This window comes from Salmo salar, chromosome 10 (assembly GCF_965601325.2).
Source record: "Salmo salar chromosome 10, fSalSal1, whole genome shotgun sequence".
Lineage (NCBI taxonomy): Eukaryota > Metazoa > Chordata > Actinopteri > Salmoniformes > Salmonidae > Salmo > Salmo salar.
Window position 1 is genome coordinate 109,648,724 of NC_138300.1, and position 22,863 is coordinate 109,671,586.

Here is a 22,863-nt window from a genome sequence, read left to right on the forward strand (position 1 = left end):
TCTGTGATTTGGTAGAACATTCACTTAAAGGCATACTTCAGGATTTTGGCAATGAGGCTCTATCTACGTCCTCAGAATCAAATGACCTCGTGGATACCATTCTGTCTCTGCGTGCGGTTTGAAGGAAGTTGCTAACGCTACCCATAGACTTAGTCATTGCACTAACGCTAGTTACCAATTGCACAATGACTGGAAGTTAGTTAGAAACTACCTCCAACTATCTTCATACTGAACACAGGCATAACAATGGTATCAATAAGTTCAGCTGACTCTGGGGGAAGTAAATAAAGGACATTCTTGCCAAAATCCCGAAGTATCCCTTTGAAGCTGCAATATGTAACTTTTTGGGCGACCTGACCAAATTCACATAGAAATGTGAGTTATAGCTCTGTCACTCTCAGTGAAAGTAAGTCTAAGAAGCAGTAGATCTGCTCGATATGCGCCATTTCTATGCTTCCCATTAAGTTTTGTTTTTGCGTCTTTCACTTTCGGTATTGTACACCAGCTTCAAAACAGCTGCAAACACATTCATTTTTGGTTATATATTTTACAGTGGTTTAGATGGTACAATGACCTACTACACTATACCTGCTTATTTTGTCACAAACTGAAATTAGGCAAACTATTAACATTTTTGCAACCAGGAAATGACAGAGCGATTTCTGCATAGTGCACCTTTAACTTCCAGGTGACAAATAAACTGATTAGGTTTTGATTTGAGTAAAATCGATGATTTATCAAACCAGGCACAAAGAACTCAGGTTAATTCAACAGCATTGATTTGCCATAGACCATGTACGTGATTGGAGCATGGAGGAGAAACATAGAGCATCTCACCGGCTCTGACTGGGCCGGTTCCTATTGTTGGAGTGTGGCTGTGGCCACACCACATGTGCAATGCCAATGTTGATTGGTTGTGGACCAGACATGGTCATTTGGTTGGTTAGAAGAGGCTGCATCATGTTGCTGTAATGGTTGCTGTGTTGCCGAACTTTCCTTTAAAAAAAGGCAAAACATGATACAAGTTTTATCTCCACAATGTGAAGGAAGGGGCAAGTGAAGTACGTGTTAAAAAGTAACTTCTCTTGTGAACTAACTCACCCCCAGTCACTGAGCCTCTGTGGGCCACCCGCAGTATCAGAAGCCATAGTGGTGGGAGGGGGAGCCACTTGCTGCCAGGCTGGTACTAGGATCTGCTGGTTCCTACTTGACCACGGTTGCTGCAAAGGACAAAGACAGAAATCAATAGTGGACCATAAACCTTTAAGACTAAGTGAGGGAAACACCAAACCCCTGAAATAGCCTAACTTGAATTTGACCTCTTTGACCAGTGTGGAGACAAGCATCTGACTCCTGTATTGTATACAAGTGTCACTACTGTGAGCCAGTGTCTCACCTGTGCTATGACTCCAGGTCGCATCTGTAAAGGCTGTATGGGAGGGGCTTGGGTCACCATCGGTATTGTGTTTTCCATCCTAACTGTATATCCTGGCTGGTTTGGGTTACCTTAAAAACATAAGCACACTAGCATAAGATTGGAGAATGGTCACTGTAAATCCAGCGATGATTTTGTATCTTTCATGAAATGACTATGCGCTAATTTGAAAAGCTCTTCACCTTGCATGGCTGGTGGGCAGAGGATGAGGGCTGGCTGAAAGGAGTCATTACACCCAAACTGACTGGTTCCTGTCCGCAGCATCCCAGGATGCATCACAGAGGGAGCAGATTGCGTCAAAGCCTGCATAGAGGTGGGAGAGCTTATTTTCATTATTTTAAAACATTGGTGACCAACTTTTTATTTTGTCTTGTCATTTATTTTTCAGAGGGGAGTTACAGGTACAAAAACAATCAAATAAATGCATTAAAAGACATCCCCAACTCAGACATGGATTGTGTATGTGAATGGCAAGACAAAAGATTGAAGTTCCTTTGAACGGGGTATGGTAGTAGGTGCCAGGCGCACCAGTTTGTCAAGAACTGCAACGTGACTGGGTTTTTCACGCTTAACAGTTTCCGGTGTGTATAAACAATGCTCCATCACCCAAAGGACATACAGCCAACTTGACAACTGTAGGAAGCATTGGAGTCAACATGGGCCAGCCTCCCTGTGGAACGCTTTTGACGAATTGAGGCTGTTCTGAGGGGAAAAAAATGGGGTGGATGCAATTTCCTGATCTTTCTTATAGCTCTCAGATATAGGACAGACACTTCAAAACAAACTTTATTTTGATTCATTTTTTCACCATCTGTTTCTCCATGTATGAATCTGTTACAATACAATGCGTTTCTATGGGCTAATAGCAGTATGGCCAAAGTCAATGTTCCATAAAATATTTTTTTAATACCTAAAGGGGTCCTAAAATTCAAAATCAAATAGCTAAATGATCCTTGGGATGACCATGTTAAAACAATTCCATATGTTAACTTAATTGATCTGAGCGTTCTGTTAAAGTTTTATCTGAAGAAGTGAATATATCTACTCCCAAATATTTAAAATGGGAAACAATTGGGATTCCATAAGTAGTCCTCCATTGGGGTCTTGAGGCAGTATGAGATGAAGTGATCAGTAGACTTGAGAGAAATGTGTATTATTTCCTTCGATTGACGAATTGGCTGTGCCAAATTTTCCATGGATAATAAGAACAGAAAAATTGGAGGCAAAATTGGATCACATTTTTTACATTTACATTTTAGTCATTTAGCAGACGCTCTTATCCAGAGCGACTTACAAATTGGTGCATTCACCTATAATATCCAGTGGAACAACCACTTTACAATAGTGCATCTAAATCTTTTAAGGGGGGGGTTAGAAGGATTACTTTATCCTATCCCAGGTATTCCTTGAAGAGGTGGGGTTTCAGGTGTCTCCGGAAGGTGGTGATTGACTCCGCTGTCCTGGCGTCGTGAGGGAGCTTGTTCCACCATTGGGGTGCCAGAGCAGCGAACAGTTTTGACTGGGCTGAGCGGGAACTGTGCTTCCTCAGAGGTAGGGAGGCGAGCAGGCCAGAGGTGGATGAACGGAGTGCCCTTGTTTGGGTGTAGGGCCTGATCAGAGCCTGAAGGTACGGAGGTGCCGTTCCCCTCACAGCTCCGTAGGCAAGCACCATGGTCTTGTAGCGGATGCGAGCTTCGACTGGAAGCCAGTGGAGAGAGCGGAGGAGCGGGGTGACGTGAGAGAACTTGGGAAGGTTGAACACCAGACGGGCTGCGGCGTTCTGGATGAGTTGTAGGGGTTTAATGGCACAGGCAGGGAGCCCAGCCAACAGCGAGTTGCAGTAATCCAGACGGGAGATGACAAGTGCCTGGATTAGGACCTGCGCCGCTTCCTGTGTGAGGCAGGGTCGTACTCTGCGAATGTTGTAGAGCATGAACCTACAGGATCGGGTCACCGCCTTGATGTTGGTGGAGAACGACAGGGTGTTGTCCAGGGTCACGCCAAGGCTCTTAGCACTCTGGGAGGAGGACACAAGGGAGTTGTCAACCGTGATGGCGAGATCATGGAACGGGCAGTCCTTCCCCGGGAGGAAGAGCAGCTCCGTCTTGCCGAGGTTCAGCTTGAGGTGGTGATCCGTCATCCACACTGATATGTCTGCCAGACATGCAGAGATGCGATTCGCCACCTTGTCTGCTGCTTCTAGGTATTCTGAACAGAGCAGATATTGCCTGTTATAACTATGACTGAGGAATTGGCATATAGTATTTTAAATAATATTCATGAAATTGGAGCCACTTCCCATATGTTCAAAGACAGACCAGAGATATGACCACTCTAGTCTATCAAAAGCTTTTTCCTGCATCGAGAGATAATACAGCCCAAGGAGCTGCTGTTTTTCATGAAGCATATTTACATGTACATTTAAGTCATTTAGCAGACGCTCTTATCCAGAGCGACTTACAAATTGGATATAAGATATGTAATAGTCGACAGAGGTTACCCGAGCATAAAGGCTTTAACAAACCCACTTTGTTCCGTGTGGATCAATTTGGGTAAGTCTCGGGACGACTACATTTTGAAATACAGTTTAATATCTGTGTTTATCAAAGATAGGGGGTGATAATGAGAAAACTGGGTGGCATCCTTAAAATGTAATAGAAAGTGAAATTGCTGTGTTCACATCTCTCCCAAATTAACCTTTGAATGGTGTATATTTCTTTATAGAAGCAGGAGAATCTTTGATTAATTTGGGTTCTGATAGTAATTGCCATTTCAGATTCAATAGTTGCTCTATCAGTCAACTGATAACTACTGCATAGCTTTTTGGCCAGTAAACGATTGGGACGATTACCATGGAAGTAGTGGTTGAGTTTTACTCGATGGATGGCAAATTCTGCTCTCCATCTGATCAATAAATTGGAAATAGCAATAGCTACCTGGTCCAAAGAGATTAATTCAACCCAGATGCAAATGCAGTTGCATTATTTTTTATAAAACCTTTGGCATTTTAGGACATTCTGAAATTTTAAGTTGGCAGTAGTAAGCATAGTGGTCAGACTCATGTCTAATTTACATTTTCTTGATGAAAGAAAATAGGTGTAGATAGTATGACATCGATTAGTGAGAATGACTTATGCCTGTTCGAGTAGAAAGTGTACTGTTTTGCTTCAGGATTATGTGCTCACCAGGCATCAATGAGGTTGTAATCAGAGTATGTGCTGGAGAGCCTTGGTAGCATGTGGATTGTAGTTGGTCTTATTAGATTTGTCCCGCATGTCCAAAATGGCATTCATGTCTGTCCCAATAACCAGATGGAATTCAGTTAATTCTAACAATATGCTGTTCAGAGAATCAAAAAACTTAGGATCATACAAATTTGGAGTACACACATTAATAAAAGGCTATTTTTCTTTCCATTATGGATACAATTAAAGAAAGTGATTCTGCCTTCTTGGTCTTTGCCATTACTCAATATGGTAATTGCGTTTCTAATGTATCATTATGATTACACCTTTAGTTTTGTTTGGGGCTGATGAAAAAGCAGCCAGATTGTAAATGGTTCTCTATTCTCTTTTTGGAGCAGGTGTGTTTCTTGGAGCATTGCTATATTAAAATGGTTTCTTGCTAGAATATCAAGACAGCTGAAAAGTTTAATAGGTGAGTTTAGGCCTTTCAAATAACAAGAGAAAATAGCTAGCGTTGCCATTGTTTTTCAGCATTTACTTCAGACAATGAATAGTGAGGGCTAGCAGTGCCATTAAAATCTATGTAAATATTATGCAATGGCCTTAATATTCCTGTAGGTGGAAACATTGGTCCAGTAAGAAGTCTATGTACCCCAGCCATAAATGTAACATCAGATTTCCAGTGTTCATTAATTCAGACAATATGTTAAGTTTTTTGTGATTGTGCTTAATAGATTACCTGAGAGCGAACTGATCCCATCTTACTGAAGGCCATTGGCAGTCCAGCTAAGTTGGTTGAAGGTCTGGGGAACAGGGCTTTGTTGCGGTTGAGTGTGTTGTACGTGTTGGGCCGTGATTGACAGGCATCCATGATGTGGAAACATGATTGAACACTGGAGAGAAGAGGAGAACGTGTGAGATGAAGAATCAAGCAGAGGGTATTCAAGATGGAACATTGTGGCCTACTTCCTACTTCTGATCTGTGACCATCTGTAATCATAGTTTGTAGTTCACCACTTCTTTGTAGTGGATGTAAGAGCTTTTGTTGGTTAGACTTACTGATTGCTGTGGGGGAAGTCGAGGAGGTGCTGCATGGTGACAAAGGGATGGTTGAGGGCATCGGAGGGAGCAATCCTCTTCTCAGCATCAATTAGCAACATGGTCTTCAGCAGGCCCACATACTCCCTCCGGTCGGCCTTCTCCGCTAACGAGTCACTGCCCTTCATGTTCAGCACCAGATTCACCTGAGGCGGCAGAACAAAATCAACATCCAGCTACTCTATTAAAATCCACTGGTGTTCACTGGTCACACTACAGTGTCATATGATAGTTTTCAAGAATCATTTACTTGTATGCAATTTCGTACTTTGCTTAAATGTGTCACATCGTTTAAAGTTCTGTACTCACATTTGCCATGTCATCCAGACTGCTAAAGATGTACTTCCTGGCCTCTTTGGATTTCATCCCAGTCTCAGTTTCATGTTCCCCTGTCAGCTACAGAGACAGGAAATGGGAGTCTTCAAAATTCAGACATGCATTCTTTAGAATTCTGCCTAACGTACTCAGAACTGGGTGTGCTTATGGTATATGATGTCAATGTTCAGTAGTCACACGGTGTCAGTACGCGTTACCTTCAGTCGCCAGGGAGCATAAGGCGAGTCAGACTCTTTGCAGAAGAAGCGGGAAGTCTTGGTCCCCACGTTCAGTAGTTGCTCCCCCGGCAACCCTTGTGTCTGAGATATGTAGCGAATCTGTGGAGGAGACAAAGAGGAAGAAAATATTGTGATTACAACATTAACATAATCTTGTGTGTCAGACCTACATTTACAAAGGAATCAGCAACATTGTCATTTCCATTAGCCATGACTACAATACAGTATATACAGTGTACATATAAAGTGGGTGAAACAGTATGTAAACATTAAAGTGACCAGTGTTCAATGACTATGTACATTGGCAACAGTCTAAGTTGCAGGGTAGAGTACTGGGTGGTAGCCGGCTAGAACAGTGACTAAAGTTTAGGGCAGGGTACTGGGCGGAGGTTGGCTAGTGGTGACTAACAGTCTGATGGCCTGGAGATAGAAGCCTTTTCTCAGTCTCACGGTCCCAGCTTTGATGCACCTGTACGGTCTCCGCATTCTAGATGGTAGCGGGGTGAACAGGCTATGGCTCGGGTGGCTGAGGTCCTTGATATGTTGACTGAGCGCCACTTAAAATACACAGGCGAGACATAGGCCTACTTGTGCTCCAAAATTGCCATGGCAACCTTAATACAAAAAACATGTTGCTTATCTGGTAACTTGATTTAATTATTTCTTATTCAGGTTACCACAACCCTGCATAAACACAGTGAGAGCAATGAAGTGAGAACCTGCTGATGGTGCAGCGGTCAGGGGGCTTCTGATCAGCAAAGCACTACTGCTTGGTCGCTGTCCAGATGACCACTAGACACAAAAATGACAAACCCCACAGCTCACAGAGCATTCCCATGGTCTGGCCTTTAAGCCGGGGGACATGGTCCAGACAATTTCCTCTTCCAATGTCTACATTAGACATTTTATATTAATAGGCTTTAAAATCAAACAAAAAGTGGATGCCTTAACCATCCTCGCATTCAGAATCAAAACACACCAGCACACAGGCATCAGGGACTTATCCTACTCCACTGATCGGTTTGTCTTCACTGAGCTGTCAGTTCTGCTAGTGTTGTTCTCTTCCCTTGACAGTCTGATATCTTTGGAGATGATAGACCACACACACACACACACACACACACACCTGTCGATCATCTGGCATTCATTTGACATTCGTTCACTTGCTGAGTGGTCTGTTTTGGGGACCGTCAGTGATAGCACCTGACTGACATTTGCTAGCGTTTCTACATGTGGAATCAGTTTCCCTGTCGGTAAAGACCTCTCTAAAGAGCACGAGTGGGGCGCTGAAAGGCCAGCCAACAAGAACAAAAAAAAAAAAAAAAACTTTTCCCGGTGACATCGACCCCCTTGCAGCTTACTAAATGAGACAGTCACATAGCTAGCTACCATCCCATAGTGTAGCCTAAGTGCACACAACACAATACTTCTTCCAAGCTAGCCAGCTGACCACTGTAGCTAGTATTGAAATTATAATTAAAACAAGTAATTTGTTTCAATGAATCAGCTGTCTGTGTTAGCTGCCAAGAGTTAGTGCAGTGTCTGTGGCTAGCTAGCCAGCCATGTTGTGATAGCTAGTGAATTACATGATAACCGTTTAGCTAATGTGGCTATGGGCTGGCGGGTGACTCATGAAACCAGTTTTAACCATGGCAGTATCAAATTGAGTTAGAAAACCATGAGGCATCTGCAACAATCAACTATCATTCAAAAGACCAAGATGCGTAGTTTATGGCACAGTGTCTTATTTTAAATACATTTGCCAAAAGAATTTACACTTTCACCCCAAATTCTCATTACCGAAATACGTCCCAATTAAATTCTCTGGTTATTTTAAACCATTTTACTTTAGAAAAACCTAAATTATGTGAATAAAACTAAATATGTTGCTGTAGTTTGTCCATAAATCATATAAAAAGGTATACTATACTGAACAAAAATATAAATGCAACAATTTAAAAGATTTTACTGAGTTACAGTTTAGAAATCATTCAATTGAAATGAATTCATTAGGCCCTAAATCTATGGGTTTCACATGACTGGGCAGGGGCGCAGTCATGGATGGGCATAGGCCCATCCACTTGGGAGCCAGGCCCACCCACTGGGGAGCCAGACCCAGCCAAATCGGAATTTGTTTTCCCCCACAAAAAGGGCTTTATTACAGGCAGAAATACTCTTCAGGTGATCCCGCAGGTGAAGCCGGATGTGGAGGTCCTGGGCTGGCGTGGTTACACGTGGTCTGCGGTTGTGAGGCCGGTTGGATGTACTGCCAAATTAACAACATTGGAGGCGGACTATGGTAAAGAAATAAACATGAAATTATCTGGCAACAGCTCTGTTGGACATTTCTGCAGTCAGCATGCCAATTGCACGCTCCCTCAAAACTTGACACATCTGTGGCATTGTGTGACAAAACTGCACATTTTAGAGTGGCCTTGTATTGTCCCCAGCACAAGGTGCACCTGTGTAATGATCATGCTGTTTAATCAGATTCATGACATGCCACACCTGTCAGGTGGATGGATTATCTTGGAGAAATGCTCACTAACAGGGATGTAAACAAATGTGTTATTTTTTGTTGAGAAATAAGCTTTTTGTGCGTATGACCCCAAACCGGTCCAAATGTAACATGCGGTCAGAAAATCGATTTTGAACGTTACAAATCTTTTGTGACAACTGATGCTTCCTTTGTAATGGTGTTGACAGTCATTGATCTACAAGTCATTTGACACGCCGAATGACCCAGGCAATATCAGTTGCTTAGTCAAACTGTGCCCAGCTTCACGCACTGACCAAGGCGGCCTAATTCTAATCTTGCACATCTGTGCGCACCATCAGCATTCAAACGCTAAAATGGCTTATGTGATATTAGGCTTTATAGTTGAGTGACAACCTATGTAATTTTCTAGGTTATTGTCATCTATGCGCTGTTGAAAATGATGTTTTCCCAGAATAAAAGTAAGCTAACGGAGACGACTCATCTGGCTATACGATTTATTTTATAGTTTTGCTTTAAACAAGTTTATATGGTAATTTTTTTATATGCAGGGTAAAGTTGATCATTTCATAACGAGGACAGCAATCACTTTTGTTAGGAGCACTGCATGGCCGAAGCAAGTGGAAAAGAGAAGATCACTCCGTAAAAACTTCCAAATGGTCAAAACCATTCGATTTTGAGATGGGGTGAAATCCAAAGTTGTGCTGTATATGCATTGGCTAGGGCATAGCTCATTTGTAAACAATAGTGATACATAACTAGCTTATCTGCAAAAATGACAAATGGGTGAGGGTGTCAAACTAAAACGTATCGTTCCTGTATAGTATCCCATCTATCTAGATATCAAATCTTCTTGAAAGGGAAAGATTCACATACCTATTAGCTAGTTAGCTAACATTGGCAAAGCAACACACAGGGATATGCGTTGCCAAACTATGCTTAAAAGGATACTTCAGGATTTTCGACTTCCCTGGAGTCGGATTAATTTATGGATAACATTTTTATGTCTCTGTGTGCAGTTTTAACCTGTTAGGGCTAGGGGGCAGTATTTGCACGGCTGGATAAAAAAAATGTACCCGATTTAATCTGGTTACTAATCCTACCCAGTAACTAGAATATGCATATACTTATTATATATGGATAGAAAACACTCTAAAGTTTCTAAAACTGTTTGAATGGTGTCTGAGTATAACAGAACTCATTTGGCAGGCAAAACACTGAGACATTTTCTGACAGGAAGTGGATACCTGATGTGTTGTATTACCTTTAAACCTATCCCATTGAAAAACACAGGGGCTGAGGAATATTTTGGCACTTCCTATTGCTTCCACTAGATGTCACCAGCCTTTACAAAGTGTTTTGAGTCTTCTGGAGGGAGATCTGACCGAACAAGAGCCATGGAACGGTGATGTCCCATTAGACACCTGGCGCGCTACTTCATGTTGGGTACCCTCGTTCCAATACGTTATAAAAGAGTATGCATTCGTCCACCTTGAATATTATTCATGTTCTGGTTAAAAAAGGCCCTAATGATTTATGCTATACAACGTTTGACATGTTTGAACGAACGTAAATATATTTTTTCCCCTCGTTCATGACGAGAAGTCCGGCTGGCTTAGATCATGTGCTAACAAGACGGAGATTTTTGGACATAAATGATGAGCTTTTTTGAACAAAACTACATTCGTTATGGACCTGTGATACCTGGAAGTGACATCTGATGAAGAGAATCAAAGGTAATGGATTATTTACATAGTATTTTCGATTTTAGATCTCCCCAACATGACGTCTAGTCTGTATCGCAACGCGTATTTTTCTGGGCGCAGTGCTCAGATTATTGCAAAGTGTGATTTCCCAGTAAGGTTATTTTTAAATCTGGCAAGTTGATTGCGTTCAAGAGATGTAAATCTATAATTCTTTAAATGACAATATAATATTTTACCAATGTTTTCTAATTTTAATTATTTAATTTGTGGTGTTGACTTGACTGCCGGTTATTGGAGGGAAACGATTTCCTCAACATCAATGCCATAGTAAAACGCTGTTTTTGGATATAAATATGAACTTGATAGAACTAAAAATGCATGCATTGTCTAACATAATGTCCTAGGAGTGTCATCTGATGGAGATTGTAAAAGGTTAGTGCATCATTTTAGCTGGTTTTATGGTTTTGGTGACCCCGTCTTTGAATTGACAAAACATTACACACAACTCTTGTAAATGTACTGTCCTAACATACTCTAAATTTATGCTTTCGCCGTAAAACCTTTTTGAAATCGTAAAACGTGGTTAGATTAAGGAGATGTTTATCTTTCAAAGGGTGTAAAATAGTTGTATGTTTGAAAAATTTGAATTTTGACATTTATTTGGATTCAAATTTGCCGCTCTTGAAATGCACCTGCTGTTGATGGAGTGCACCACGGGGGGGACGCTAGCGTCCCACCTAGCCCATAGAGGTTAATGAAGTTGCTAACTAGCATTAGCACAATGACTGGAAGTCTATGGTAACTGCTAGTAGATACAAGAGACTTCAAGTCATTGCGCAAATGCTAGCTAGCATTGGCTCACAAAACTACCTCCAACTTCTTCCATACTGATATCCATGAGCTCACTGGACTCTAGGGAAGTAGAGGGGTTAAATGCCAAAATCCCAAAGTGGCAACGCTACTGCCACGTGGTCTGGAGTATTTGAACAAGGCTGACAGCTTCAAGGTTGGTGCTATGTAAACTCAAACTAATTGACTGCCGAAACTCTGTTCCGAGATGCTAAGTACTCTCAGCAGGCAAACAGTTGACAATCCTAACAGTGTGTCTGAGCATATAATCCTTAAATCTATTGACAAACATGTACATCAATCTAAGTAACATAATAATACATTTAAAAATAATATATATAAAAAAATAAATCGGTCAATTTAAGATAGCAGCCCATGCGAAAAAACTGCGTCTCAAGCCACCGCATCCACCCATGTTGCCCTTCCACATCTGCGGTGAAAGGTGACAGATACAGCTGTGTTCGTCAGACCAGGAGACATCCCGAAAACCGGTCTTCTCACAAAAACGTCTGTAGTGTCCGAACAGTTTGGCCTGAAAACTGTTATGACCACTATGGAAAGGGGAGACTCTCACGAGCACTATGTTGTTCTCCATTTTGCTATATAACCCCACACAAGTGTCACGTAAGGTAACACATGCAAAATAATGGAAGTATGGAGGTTGTTTTGTGGCAAAAAAAAGGGGTTAAATGCATTTTAAAAAAACACAAATATTTCCTGAACTTTCTTATATCTCATAGATTTAGGACAGACACTTCAAAACCTTGTTCCGTATGATTTATGTTAGCTTAGTAACCCCTTCCTCCCCAAACTTTGAGGTTATTAAGCAGCTACTTTTATTTACCTGGTCATACTCCAGTGCTCCTGGGTAGAGGGGCCAGCCCAGGAAGAGCTCAGCGATGACACAGCCCAGGGACCACATGTCGATGGCCTCACAGAACGGCAGGCCCAGGATGATCTCTGGAGCCCTGTATACAGGGAAGACAAACAGGACAGAGGTTAGCGGGGAGCAGTTTCAACAACCATTCTGAGACAAGAACACACACCAGGCATTAGATTTGTTTTAAATCAGAGGGCAGGAAACTCAAGATATTATCTAACCTGATTTATTGTGGGGCCTCGTGTATGACGTCACACAAACAGAATGCAGTATGTGAGTTGAACTGCTATTACTTCTTCAAATATTGGGATTGAGAACACACTGGTTACATCAAGCTGAAGAGTGACACTTGTGGACTTTCATGGCCATTAAGCAATTTTGCAGGCATTACTGCGTTCCACTTCCTTTAAAAAGAATGGCCAATCAGTTACCAGTTTAAAACCAAGGCTATGCAACGCGGCAGCCTTGACAACAGAGAGGAAACATCCGTTGCCTAGCAATGGTCAGACACAACACCCTAATGAAACCATTATAGAGTGACACTGTCTTCACTCGGTTTAACACGTTTCACCTCCCAGCCAAATGGCCACCTGCTGACAGGAAACCTCTGTCTGCGGATAAATGCTGAAAACAAATTCAGCAAGGGAAGATATGACAAAAGAATGACTAGAGAAGTGCAAAGTGAGCACACACCCAGCTCACAGCCTGAGTAAAAGAAAACACAGAGGCAGATGTGTACTCTATATCCAGCCATGGACCACACTGGCAACAGCTGAGGAGATCATGTACACCCACAGGGGGACTGCTGCTCAACGTTAGCCTCCTCAGGCACCATTGTGTGAAGAGATAACACATACTTCCCCCGATAGCTGAGGTTTTGCAGCAACGCCTGTTAAAGAGGAATGTCTAAAAGTAACATAAGTACAGTTCATGTTTTTCGACCATGGGCTGAAACAGGAAGCAACAATTAACAACTTCCTGGTAGAGCAGGAAGTTAGTTACATAAAGGAAAGGAAACTAACAAACTCAATATCAACTTCATTTCAGTTTTTGCCATAATGTGGAAATTAAGTCAGTGTTATCCAGAGAAGAGACAGACTTCTCCATTATTTAAATGTTCTGTAAAAAGGGGAAGGGTGGAGGGAAAATCCCTCCTGTACATAGTGTGCTTACTGCCAAGTTCAGACGAGTCTATTAGGTCATATTACAAAATGTTCTGTTAGAGATATAGCCTAACCTATTACGCCAACGCCTAAATCACAACAGCATTAACTAATATTGCCTAGATATCATGCGAGTAATTAGATTCGTCCAGGTTTGAGCAGGAAGTTAATGTGCTAATGGTGGGTAGCCCCAGTCAGTCTCCAGAGAACATGCTTCCTAGGGTACTCTCACAGATAGAACCAATGAGCCAGGTGTTTCACCGGCTGTATAAATCTGAAGCATCTAGTTGGCATTTCCACTCTCCACCAAATATGGTGATGAGAGGAAGCCTATTGGCCCGGCAGTAGGAGAAGACTGAGCGCGATGGATTTCAGATGACATTCGGCAAATTCTCTCATCGATTAAAACATTTGATCTCAATACAGTTCCATTCCTAAAACTACAATCTGTTACGATCAGTGGACTAAATAGACTACCATTTGCCAAAGTAAAAAAGAAAAATGCCTTTGTGTTGGAGTGCAAGGGCGAATTGAGTTATTGCACACGCGCACTTCAGAGAGTAGGCGTTCCCTAACGGAAATATATGCTAGAACGCGTCAATAGGATCTCGCTACCTTGTGCTTGGCGCTGCCAACCTCCTTGCTTGTTCTGCCCATCCATTAAATTTGCTCCCATTGGAAACGACAGGCTGTGGTCCAGCTTGGGTTAGTTATAAAAAAAAATCTTTGCTACTGTGACACTCGTGTATCTGCCCACCAGGTCAACCAGGCCTGAGGGTCAGCCTCCCTGTGGGCCAGGATAACTCTGAAAAATGCAGCTGTTCTGGGGGAAACAAGTGTCTTCCACAGGCCCAGGAGCAGGATATATCTAACCATAGTCCTAACTAACCATCTACTGAAATAAACACTACATGTGTCAGGGGAGTGGAGATTAGGGGGAGCTGTGAGGGGGTTTCTCAACCTCAGTCTTCACCTGCACCCAGCTGTGATGACAATCTGAGTGACATTGGCCCTCCTATCCCTACAGCATGCTGCTCTCCTGCCATGGTTCTCAAAACAATAGTCATGGGGTGACTAGCTAGTGATCTCCACAGCTGATCATCACTGCCATGTGTTCTTTGGAAAACGGAGAATGCTTAAATGTAGTACATCAACCATCCATTGAGATGCCTTAACAGGGGTCATGGATTATAACCCGGGTTAGCCCATTAACTAAGCAACAAAAACAAAGGACAGAAGCGCTCTTTGAAGCAAATACCACCCGATTGCATATCTTATCTCTTGCAGCAGAACAGGGGACTAATTTCAAAATTCTCCCATACAAATGCACCAGTAACCGAAATTCCCCCATACAAACGCACCAGTACCCAGAAACAGACTAGTTCACTGCTTCCAATCAAAAAAAAGTTGGGTATTTTGAAAAATGGCATGATCATATCTCCTCTAAGCTAGTGCATTCTTTATGGGTTGGGGCTGGAGTGTGTATGTGTGTGTGGCTGAACCTGTGTGTGCGTATACGTATAGGACAGTGTGTGTGTGTGTGTGTGTGTGTGTGTGTGTGTGTGGTGCTTACTCCCAGCGGGGACCGCCTACCACTCATAACTCAACTCTGGCAGCGTGATAAAGGCTGCAACCATGGCCTGCCTTTCCAGAAGCTGCCTGTACAACACACACTATATTTGATGGAGCACAGCACTTTGTGAAGCCTCGAGGGGGGCAACCATTTCCAGAATTAAAATACACTGGAGCATTCACATGAGAGCTGCATTAACTGGGTAAAAACAGACCAACCTGACATAGCTAACATAACAAAGTCAACAGAGCGCTTGGAATAGCAGCCAATCAGAATTTAAAGTTTAGAATAAACAGGGAGGGAAGATGGCTAGCTAGAAGCTTTTCAAGCCACAGAAGGGGTCATCATTTACTTTTCACTCAACAGCCATTAAATATCCTCCATGCCTGATTGGGTCATTAAAGAAACAATGAGTAGTGCCTGTGCACCAGCAGATAACACCTCTCCTACTGGAGAAGCCACAGGATAAAGAAGCTAGTGATGTGGGAAATATGCAAGTTACGTTTTGCAATATTACTTTTAGATGATATTATATCAATATTTGACTCAGTATAGATTTTTTTTGCTACTGTAGTGTAAGCTAGCACTAAATCGGCTCTACCAGCGCCAGAACTTCAGTATTTTTCCATCCTATAGCTTGTTCTCCATCTTTTTAAATAGTGAGCAAACATGTTTTCAGCACTTTCATTTCCCAGACTGAGCAAAACTTGTTCTCATAATCGCTCTGCAGCAGACATATAGCAAACAATGTTTGGCACATAAATTTAAAATAATAATTAAAAAAAGTTATTTAAAAAAATTATTTTTAAATAAATAAAATCGCAATTAGGGCTGGGCGATATGGCCAAAATATTTTATGTTTTTGAATAAAGTTCTACGTTTGCTTTATGAGTAGTGCGTGACGCCAGGGTGGCAACACATACATTCTAAATGATTTCAATGGGTCTTTCTCCATTGTGATTGGTTTATACTGTTCAATTCAACTTCAACCAAAAATAATTTCCTGCATTTCCATCAATTTCTGCATTTCCTGCACTCAATTTGAGATCATTTCCATACTGCCTTGATATGGGCAAAAATAGTAGGCCTTAATTTTAACCAAATGTTGCAATTGTGATTTAGATCAAAACACTTGGGTGAACTTGTGGAATCATGGAAATAGAATGTTTATTTATAATTCTATAGTTATAATATAAATAACAGTGGACACTTTGAATACCGTGTTTGACATGACAACGAATGACAATGCCATGGACAAGTTATTGTGACAGGGTAAGAACCAAAGTGATGTTCAGTGTTTCCTAGTGGACCCTATAATCTTTGGCTACATTCAATATTTATTCACGTAGCCAACATATTCATGCTTCCCCTATTCCTCTTTGATTTAGAAGATACTGTTGCACAAACAACATGCTGATTTAGGCCTCCATCAGCACTGGTATCAGGCTGTATTAGCTAGCTACGTTTGCTCTAACTCAGTACTTTTATTAGCTAGCCAGCTCACACGATTTAGCTTAACTTGCTAAGAAAATACATATGCAAACAGCTAGTTTGTAAGAAACACAAAGTAATATTGTAATTATAGAACGTTTGTGGATTTATATTAAGATCAAAGTGGAAACATTGTTGCATGTGCTGCATTGGCCACGCAGACTTAATGAAAGTGTCTCATGGTAAAGCAACAAATGCGCTCCTTGAGTGACATGGGGTGGGACTAGGTCTGTGTGGAAAGCATCACCTCTAACACACACACACACACGAGAGAGAAAACTTTTATTTGTATAGTGACACAAGGCATATCACATTTAACAAACTAAACAATCAAATACCATTTTAGAAGGTAAAGTAAAAATCCAAACCAGTCCGTGCATCAATACCTGTATTTAGTAAAATATGGTATACGACCCAGCCTTAATCGCAATACATATAGAATCGTGAGAATCGCAAAACATCTTGCAAAGGCATCAAAGTATCGTATCACGAAGTCCCTGGCAATTCCCAGCCCTAATTATAATGAACTGCTGGTCTGGGGCCTGGGAGTCGGGCTGTGACCACCCATTCAAATGAAGGGCAGAACCACAAACATAACCTAAGAGCAACGTGGTTCCATTAGAAAGTCAGGGCTAAAAATCAACAGAACAGAAGGAAATGGGTTTCTATTTCTAATCACGCAACGAGGAAATGCCTTGATTTATTTTTTCCTGTGTCTGACTTACATTGGTCTGCAGATTGTGAAGAAAAATACACAGCCTTGGAGGGGATGAGAAAGGAACTGTCATTGCACGTGACACTGGCTCCCCGTCACATCCTAACATAAATCGGTCTTGAGCATGAAACACACCGAGAACCTCACTGCCGATAGGTACTTATCATAGTGTTCCTTCTCTTGCTAGAACAAAAAATGGTACCTGCTGAGTGCCAACCCGGTAGCGACAAACCTAACAATTCTACTTGTAGTATTGTAATGCTCGTCAGTGGCCAACAACTTGACTTTGAGCCAATCAGAGAGCACGAACCCTCACGTGAGGGAGCCAAAATAAAGGACGAAAGAAAGAGGACATTTTCTACATACATCCACAGATAAGCCAGTCACACTACATATGCAATGTAGCCTATGGGATGGGTAGCTAGCCAAGTGCACACAACACTAAATAGTTCCTCCAAGCTAGCAAACCACTGTAGCTAGTATTGGCATATTTAAAAATCACAATGAATTCTCTAGTTTCCCTGAAACAGGCGTGTTAGCTGCTGAGTTAATGCAGTGTCCTTAGCGATTCTATATTGTGGTAGATAACGAATATGCTAATGTTGGCTAGCTAAACATTTGGCTATAGGCTGGCAGTATGGGATTATGGAGTGTGAATTAAATTGTTTCTTCGTCATCTGGCTAGTATCAATAAGGGCTTTCTACAAAATAGGAACATTAGCACAGATAACTTGGAATCTAGACCATAAGCAAAGCGGACAAATATGCCAAACAAACAAGGATGAACACAAGAGATTGACTGCCAACACTGTTCAGAGGTGCTATCTACTGTTGGCAGGCAAACGTTTGACAATCCTACTGGTGTGTCGGAGCTTTTATAGGGCTGCGGCCTAAGACTCAAGTCACGTGACATCTCGTCGAGAGAGCGTGAGCGGTAAGGCATGGAAGATGCATTCCAGCCTGAGGATCAGCCCTAAAGCAGCATTCAGACTGTAGAATAGCACTCCATTGACCCCATCTGCTGTCTGTCAACACAGGACATTCAGACTAACTTCATTAGGGCATCAGTCCAACCATGATCACAAGACCTGATTTAATGTGCCAATTAAAAAAACGGTCCTAATCAAGCAGCCACAGACCATCGTGTTCCTGACCATTTCTACTTTAATGATGTATACTGCCATGGGCATGTTTCGCTGATCAAACAGCAGCCCTGGTTGGTCTGACCACACAGCCTTCTTTCTACTGTGGGATCAGACAGCCATAGAAACTTCAATCTTTATCTAAAAGGGAGTTTGGCAATGCATTAAAACAATGTGGTAGAGTAAATATAAAATCAGGCAAGTCGGTGAGTGATTGACCCTGAACAACGAAGCATGCAAACCCACTTCACACCGGGAAAACTAAACCTCAGCTCAAACATCAAACAGGAGGGTAGAGTACTAACAATCTCCAGGGTTTAAAAGGATACTTCAGGATTTTGGCAATGAGGCCCTTTATCTACTTCCCAGTGTTAGATGAACATGTGGTCATCATCATTGTTATGTCTCTGTGTCCAGTATGAAGGAAGTTAGAGGGAGTTTCGCGAGCCATGGCTAACTAGCATTAGAGCAATGACGAGGTCTATGGGTATCTGCAAGCATGTTAACTTCTCTAGGGCCAGTGGGACGATTTCGTCCCACCTACGTAACAGCCAGTGAAATCCCGTGGCGCGTTATTCAAATACCTTAGAAATGCTATTACTTCAATTTCTCAAACATATGACTATTTTACACCATTTTAAAGACAAGACTCTCGTTAATCTAACCACACTGTCCGATTTCAAAAAGGCTTTACAACGAAAGCAAAACATTAGATTATGTCAGCAGAGTACCCAGCCAGAAATAATCAGACACCCATTTTTCAAGCTAGCATATAATGTCACAAAAACCCAGAAGACAGCTAAATGCTAAACTAACCTTTGATGATCTTCATCAGATGACAACCCTAGGACATTATGTTATACAATACATGCATGTTTTGTTCAATCAAGTTCATATTTATATCAAAAACCACCTTTTTACATTAGCATGTGACGTTCAGAACTAGCATACCCCCCGCAAACTTCCGGTGAATTTACAAAAAATTTAGCTATTTAGACACCCAGCAAGTTTAGCACTCACCAAAGTCAGATTTACTATAAGAAAAATGTTATTACCTTTGCTGTTCTTCGTCAGAATGCACTCCCAGGACTTCTACTTCAATAACAAATGTTGGTTTGGTCCCAAATAATCCATTGTTATATCCAAATAGCGGCGTTTTGTTCGTGCGTTCAAGACACTATCCGAAAGGGTAAATAAGGGTGACGAGCATGGCGCATTGTGACAAAAAAAAATAATCTAAATATTCCATTACCGTACTTCGAAGCATGTCAACCGCTGTTTAAAATCAATTTATGCCATTTTTCTCGTAAAAAAGCGATAATATTCCGACCGGGAATCTGCGTTTAGGTAAAAAGACGAAAGAAAATAAAGCACGGGGTCGACTCGTGCACGAGTTTTCATAACAACGGAACGGTTCCGTATTTCACTGACAGGAAAAACGTTTTGTTTTCGAGATGATAGTTTCCGGATTCGACCATATTAATGACCTAAGGCTCGTATTTCTGTGTGTTATTATAATTAAGTCTACGATTTGATAGAGCAGTCTGACTGAGCGATGGTAGGCAGCAGCAGGCTCTTAAGCATTCATTCAAACAGCACTTTTGTGCGTTTGCCAGCAGCCCTTCGCAATGCATTGCGCTGTTTATGACTTCAAGCCTGTCAACTCCCAAGATTAAGCTGGTGTAACCGATGTGAAATGGCTAGCTAGTTAGCCGGGTGCGCGCAAATGGCATTTCAAACGTCACTCGCTCTGAGACTTGGAGTAGTTTTCCCCTTGCTCTACATGGGTAACGCTGCTTCGAGGGTGGCTGTTGTCGATGTGTTCCTGGTTCGAGCCCAGGTAGGAGCGAGGAGAGGGACAGAAGCTATACTGTTACACTGGCAATACTAAAGTGCCTATAAGAACATCCAATAGTCAAAGGTATATGAAATACAAATCGTAGAGAGAGAAATAGTCCTATAATTCCTATAATAACTACAACTTAAAACTTCTTAACTGGGAATATTGAAGACTCATGTTAAAAGGAACCACCAGCTTTCATATGTTCTCATGTTCTGAGCAAGGAACTTAAACATGAGCTTTTTCACATGGCACATATTGCACTTTTACTTTCTTCTCCAACACTTTGTTTTTGCATTATTTAAACATGTTTCATTATTTATTTGAGGCTAAATTGATTTTATTGATGTATTATATTAAGTTAAAATAAGTGTTCATTCAGTATTGTTGTAATTGTCATTATTACAAAAATAAAAAAATAAAATGTAATACAATTTTTAAAAACGTCCGATTAAAATCGGTATCGGCTTTATTTTGGTCCTCCAATAAATCGGTATCTGCGGTGAAAAATCATAAATCGGTCGACCTCTATTAGATATGACCCAAAACCTAGGTGATGGAAAGTGCAGTTTGCATTGAAATCAAATTACCCGTTTAGTAGGCACATGGGAAAGTGGGGGGAAAATTATACCCTGAACTTTTCAAAATTTACTGGGGCTGAAGTAAAACAAAAATGGCCAACAAACTGCAAACATGAAGTACATGTACAGAATGTACAGATTTTAAGGATGCAATGTTCAAATTCCTGGATCTATGGAATGAGGTCCAACCTAAAACAGCACATATTAAGGCCAATCAAGTCTGCCATGAGAGAGCATGAGCTGCAGACATTAAAATTAGCTTTGTGAACCAGAGGGAGGAGAAAGAAAAACAGTGCTGTTGCATAATGGTGAGGGAGTTCAGGTTTACTGTGGCAAAGGCAAATAGCTCTGCTGAATGTCAGGCCTATCATTTTGTCTAGCAGCTTGCATTGCACCCACAGTGATCCTGCCTAGGCCTGCATGCAAGCATTTCACAAGGCATCTATGTACCCAAAGAAGAATGCCCCGAACGTGTTTTTCTAGGAAGCTTATGGCTTTAAAAATACTACAAAAAAAAATGGTACAGAACCCATATCCCTAGTACCCTATAGGATAATTGGCAATAAGTCACCAGTGCCTCCTGGTTAACAATGCAGAATTGAGGACTGGACTATCAACATTTTACCATCTGGCTCGAAGCAAGAAAACATTGACTAGTTTCATAGCCAATAGAATTTAGCCTAGCTTTCCAGTTCAAGAATAGCATTAGGCCTAGATTAGAAAAACTGCACCAATAGGCCTATATCACAGCTATCAGCACTATACCAATAAGCATGATGTAAGAAATCTGTGTCGTATCAATGAAAAAGGCAGATGGTACAATACGATTGTCCAAGGTCGAAACTAGATATGCACAAACGGCTAGACAACAGGACAGAAGTATTCCATCATTTGGGAGGAATCCTCCAGAGGCAACAGCAAGGTTTTCTGAGCAGGCATAAGAAGCTGGTTATGTGGAAAGCACACACGATCCAGTCAGGCATAAGAGACCTGGGCTTCATCTCTCTGCACTCGCAAATGTGAGTGGCCCGTTATGCACTCTCTTGTAAATATCATTTTACTTGGCATTTCAGCTTTGTTCTAATAGTCTGTAATTAGCTGTCAGTGGTGCTAGCCTAACTGTTACACAACTCCAAAGTCAAGGAAATAAAAGGAATAAATTGTATTTCACAATATGGTGTGAGGTGCATTTTATTTCAGATACAGCATTATCAAGATATGATCTAGGAGCCGATACAAAGCCAATCGTAGACGCTGGCCAAAATTCATCAGTTTACCTTTTCACTAACATGACAAGGATATGACAAAAATATCAAACAACAAAAAAGAGACTGAGCAGTGATGCCTCCAGGGGGCCTTAGCAGTGGAGCGGCAGATTAAAAAAAGTGGTTCACCATCAGGAATGAGGGCATAAGTACATGATACACAGCATTAGCTTAATGGCAGGGCTGTGACCGTAATGGAATTATGGATGACCGTTTTTGTTCAGACAAATGGCTGCATTATAACATACATGAATTTTTTATTTTTAAGTAGAACCTCATTTTCTCTTCTCCTCCACTCCGGACTGCATGTGCTGCCGCTGTAGAGGGGGGTGTTGCCTAGGCAACATGACTAGTTTGCTACAACACCTTGTTGTTTCAAAAAGGAGCAACAACGTTTCATCATGTTGTAAAGATGCCATGTAACCGCAGAAACGGACTTAACCACACAAATGCCCAGCCGCCCCATCTTCAGTCAGCGGTTTGTTCCATACACAAAAAAACTGGAATTATTATTTAAATAACAACTGTTAGTTTATTTTTAGGACTGTCCATCCATAATCATACGGTAATTGTGCCAGCCTTACTTAAATGGGGATGTCTTATTCATTACCATGACGTAACACTCCAAAAGTACACAGCTCATATCTTGCTCACTAACCTCAGTGGGCCAGGGCTTGGTGCACTGCTAATGACAACAGGTGTAAAATAACATCATGGACACAGCAAACTGTGCATTTGACAGCCCTATGGGCTGGACCACAAATCTACCATCCAAAAATAGTCTTGTGCTCAAAAATATTATAATAATGAATGCTAGCAGGCTAGGAACGTGTTTGCTGGCTTCAAAAATGCTAGCCAGTTTGCAATCCCATTAGCTTTGCTAGCTAGC

General features: G+C 41.5%; 1 protein-coding gene across 3 annotated transcripts in view; it reads right to left on the reverse strand.

The window, feature by feature from the left end:
* Window positions 1–22,863, reverse strand: part of hipk3a (homeodomain interacting protein kinase 3a) — a 46,789-nt gene that overhangs the window by 7,351 nt on the left and 16,575 nt on the right. For all 3 annotated transcript variants that reach the window (XM_045688395.2, XM_045688396.2, XM_045688394.2), the window contains exons 3-11: window positions 12,169–12,292; window positions 6,252–6,371; window positions 6,028–6,114; window positions 5,680–5,864; window positions 5,360–5,513; window positions 1,618–1,738; window positions 1,397–1,506; window positions 1,102–1,220; window positions 838–996 (exon numbers count right to left, since the gene is read on the reverse strand). In XM_045688395.2, coding sequence (XP_045544351.2) covers window positions 838–996; window positions 1,102–1,220; window positions 1,397–1,506; window positions 1,618–1,738; window positions 5,360–5,513; window positions 5,680–5,864; window positions 6,028–6,114; window positions 6,252–6,371; window positions 12,169–12,292 — 1,179 coding nt within the window. The remainder of the gene's footprint in view (window positions 1–837; window positions 997–1,101; window positions 1,221–1,396; window positions 1,507–1,617; window positions 1,739–5,359; window positions 5,514–5,679; window positions 5,865–6,027; window positions 6,115–6,251; window positions 6,372–12,168; window positions 12,293–22,863) is intronic.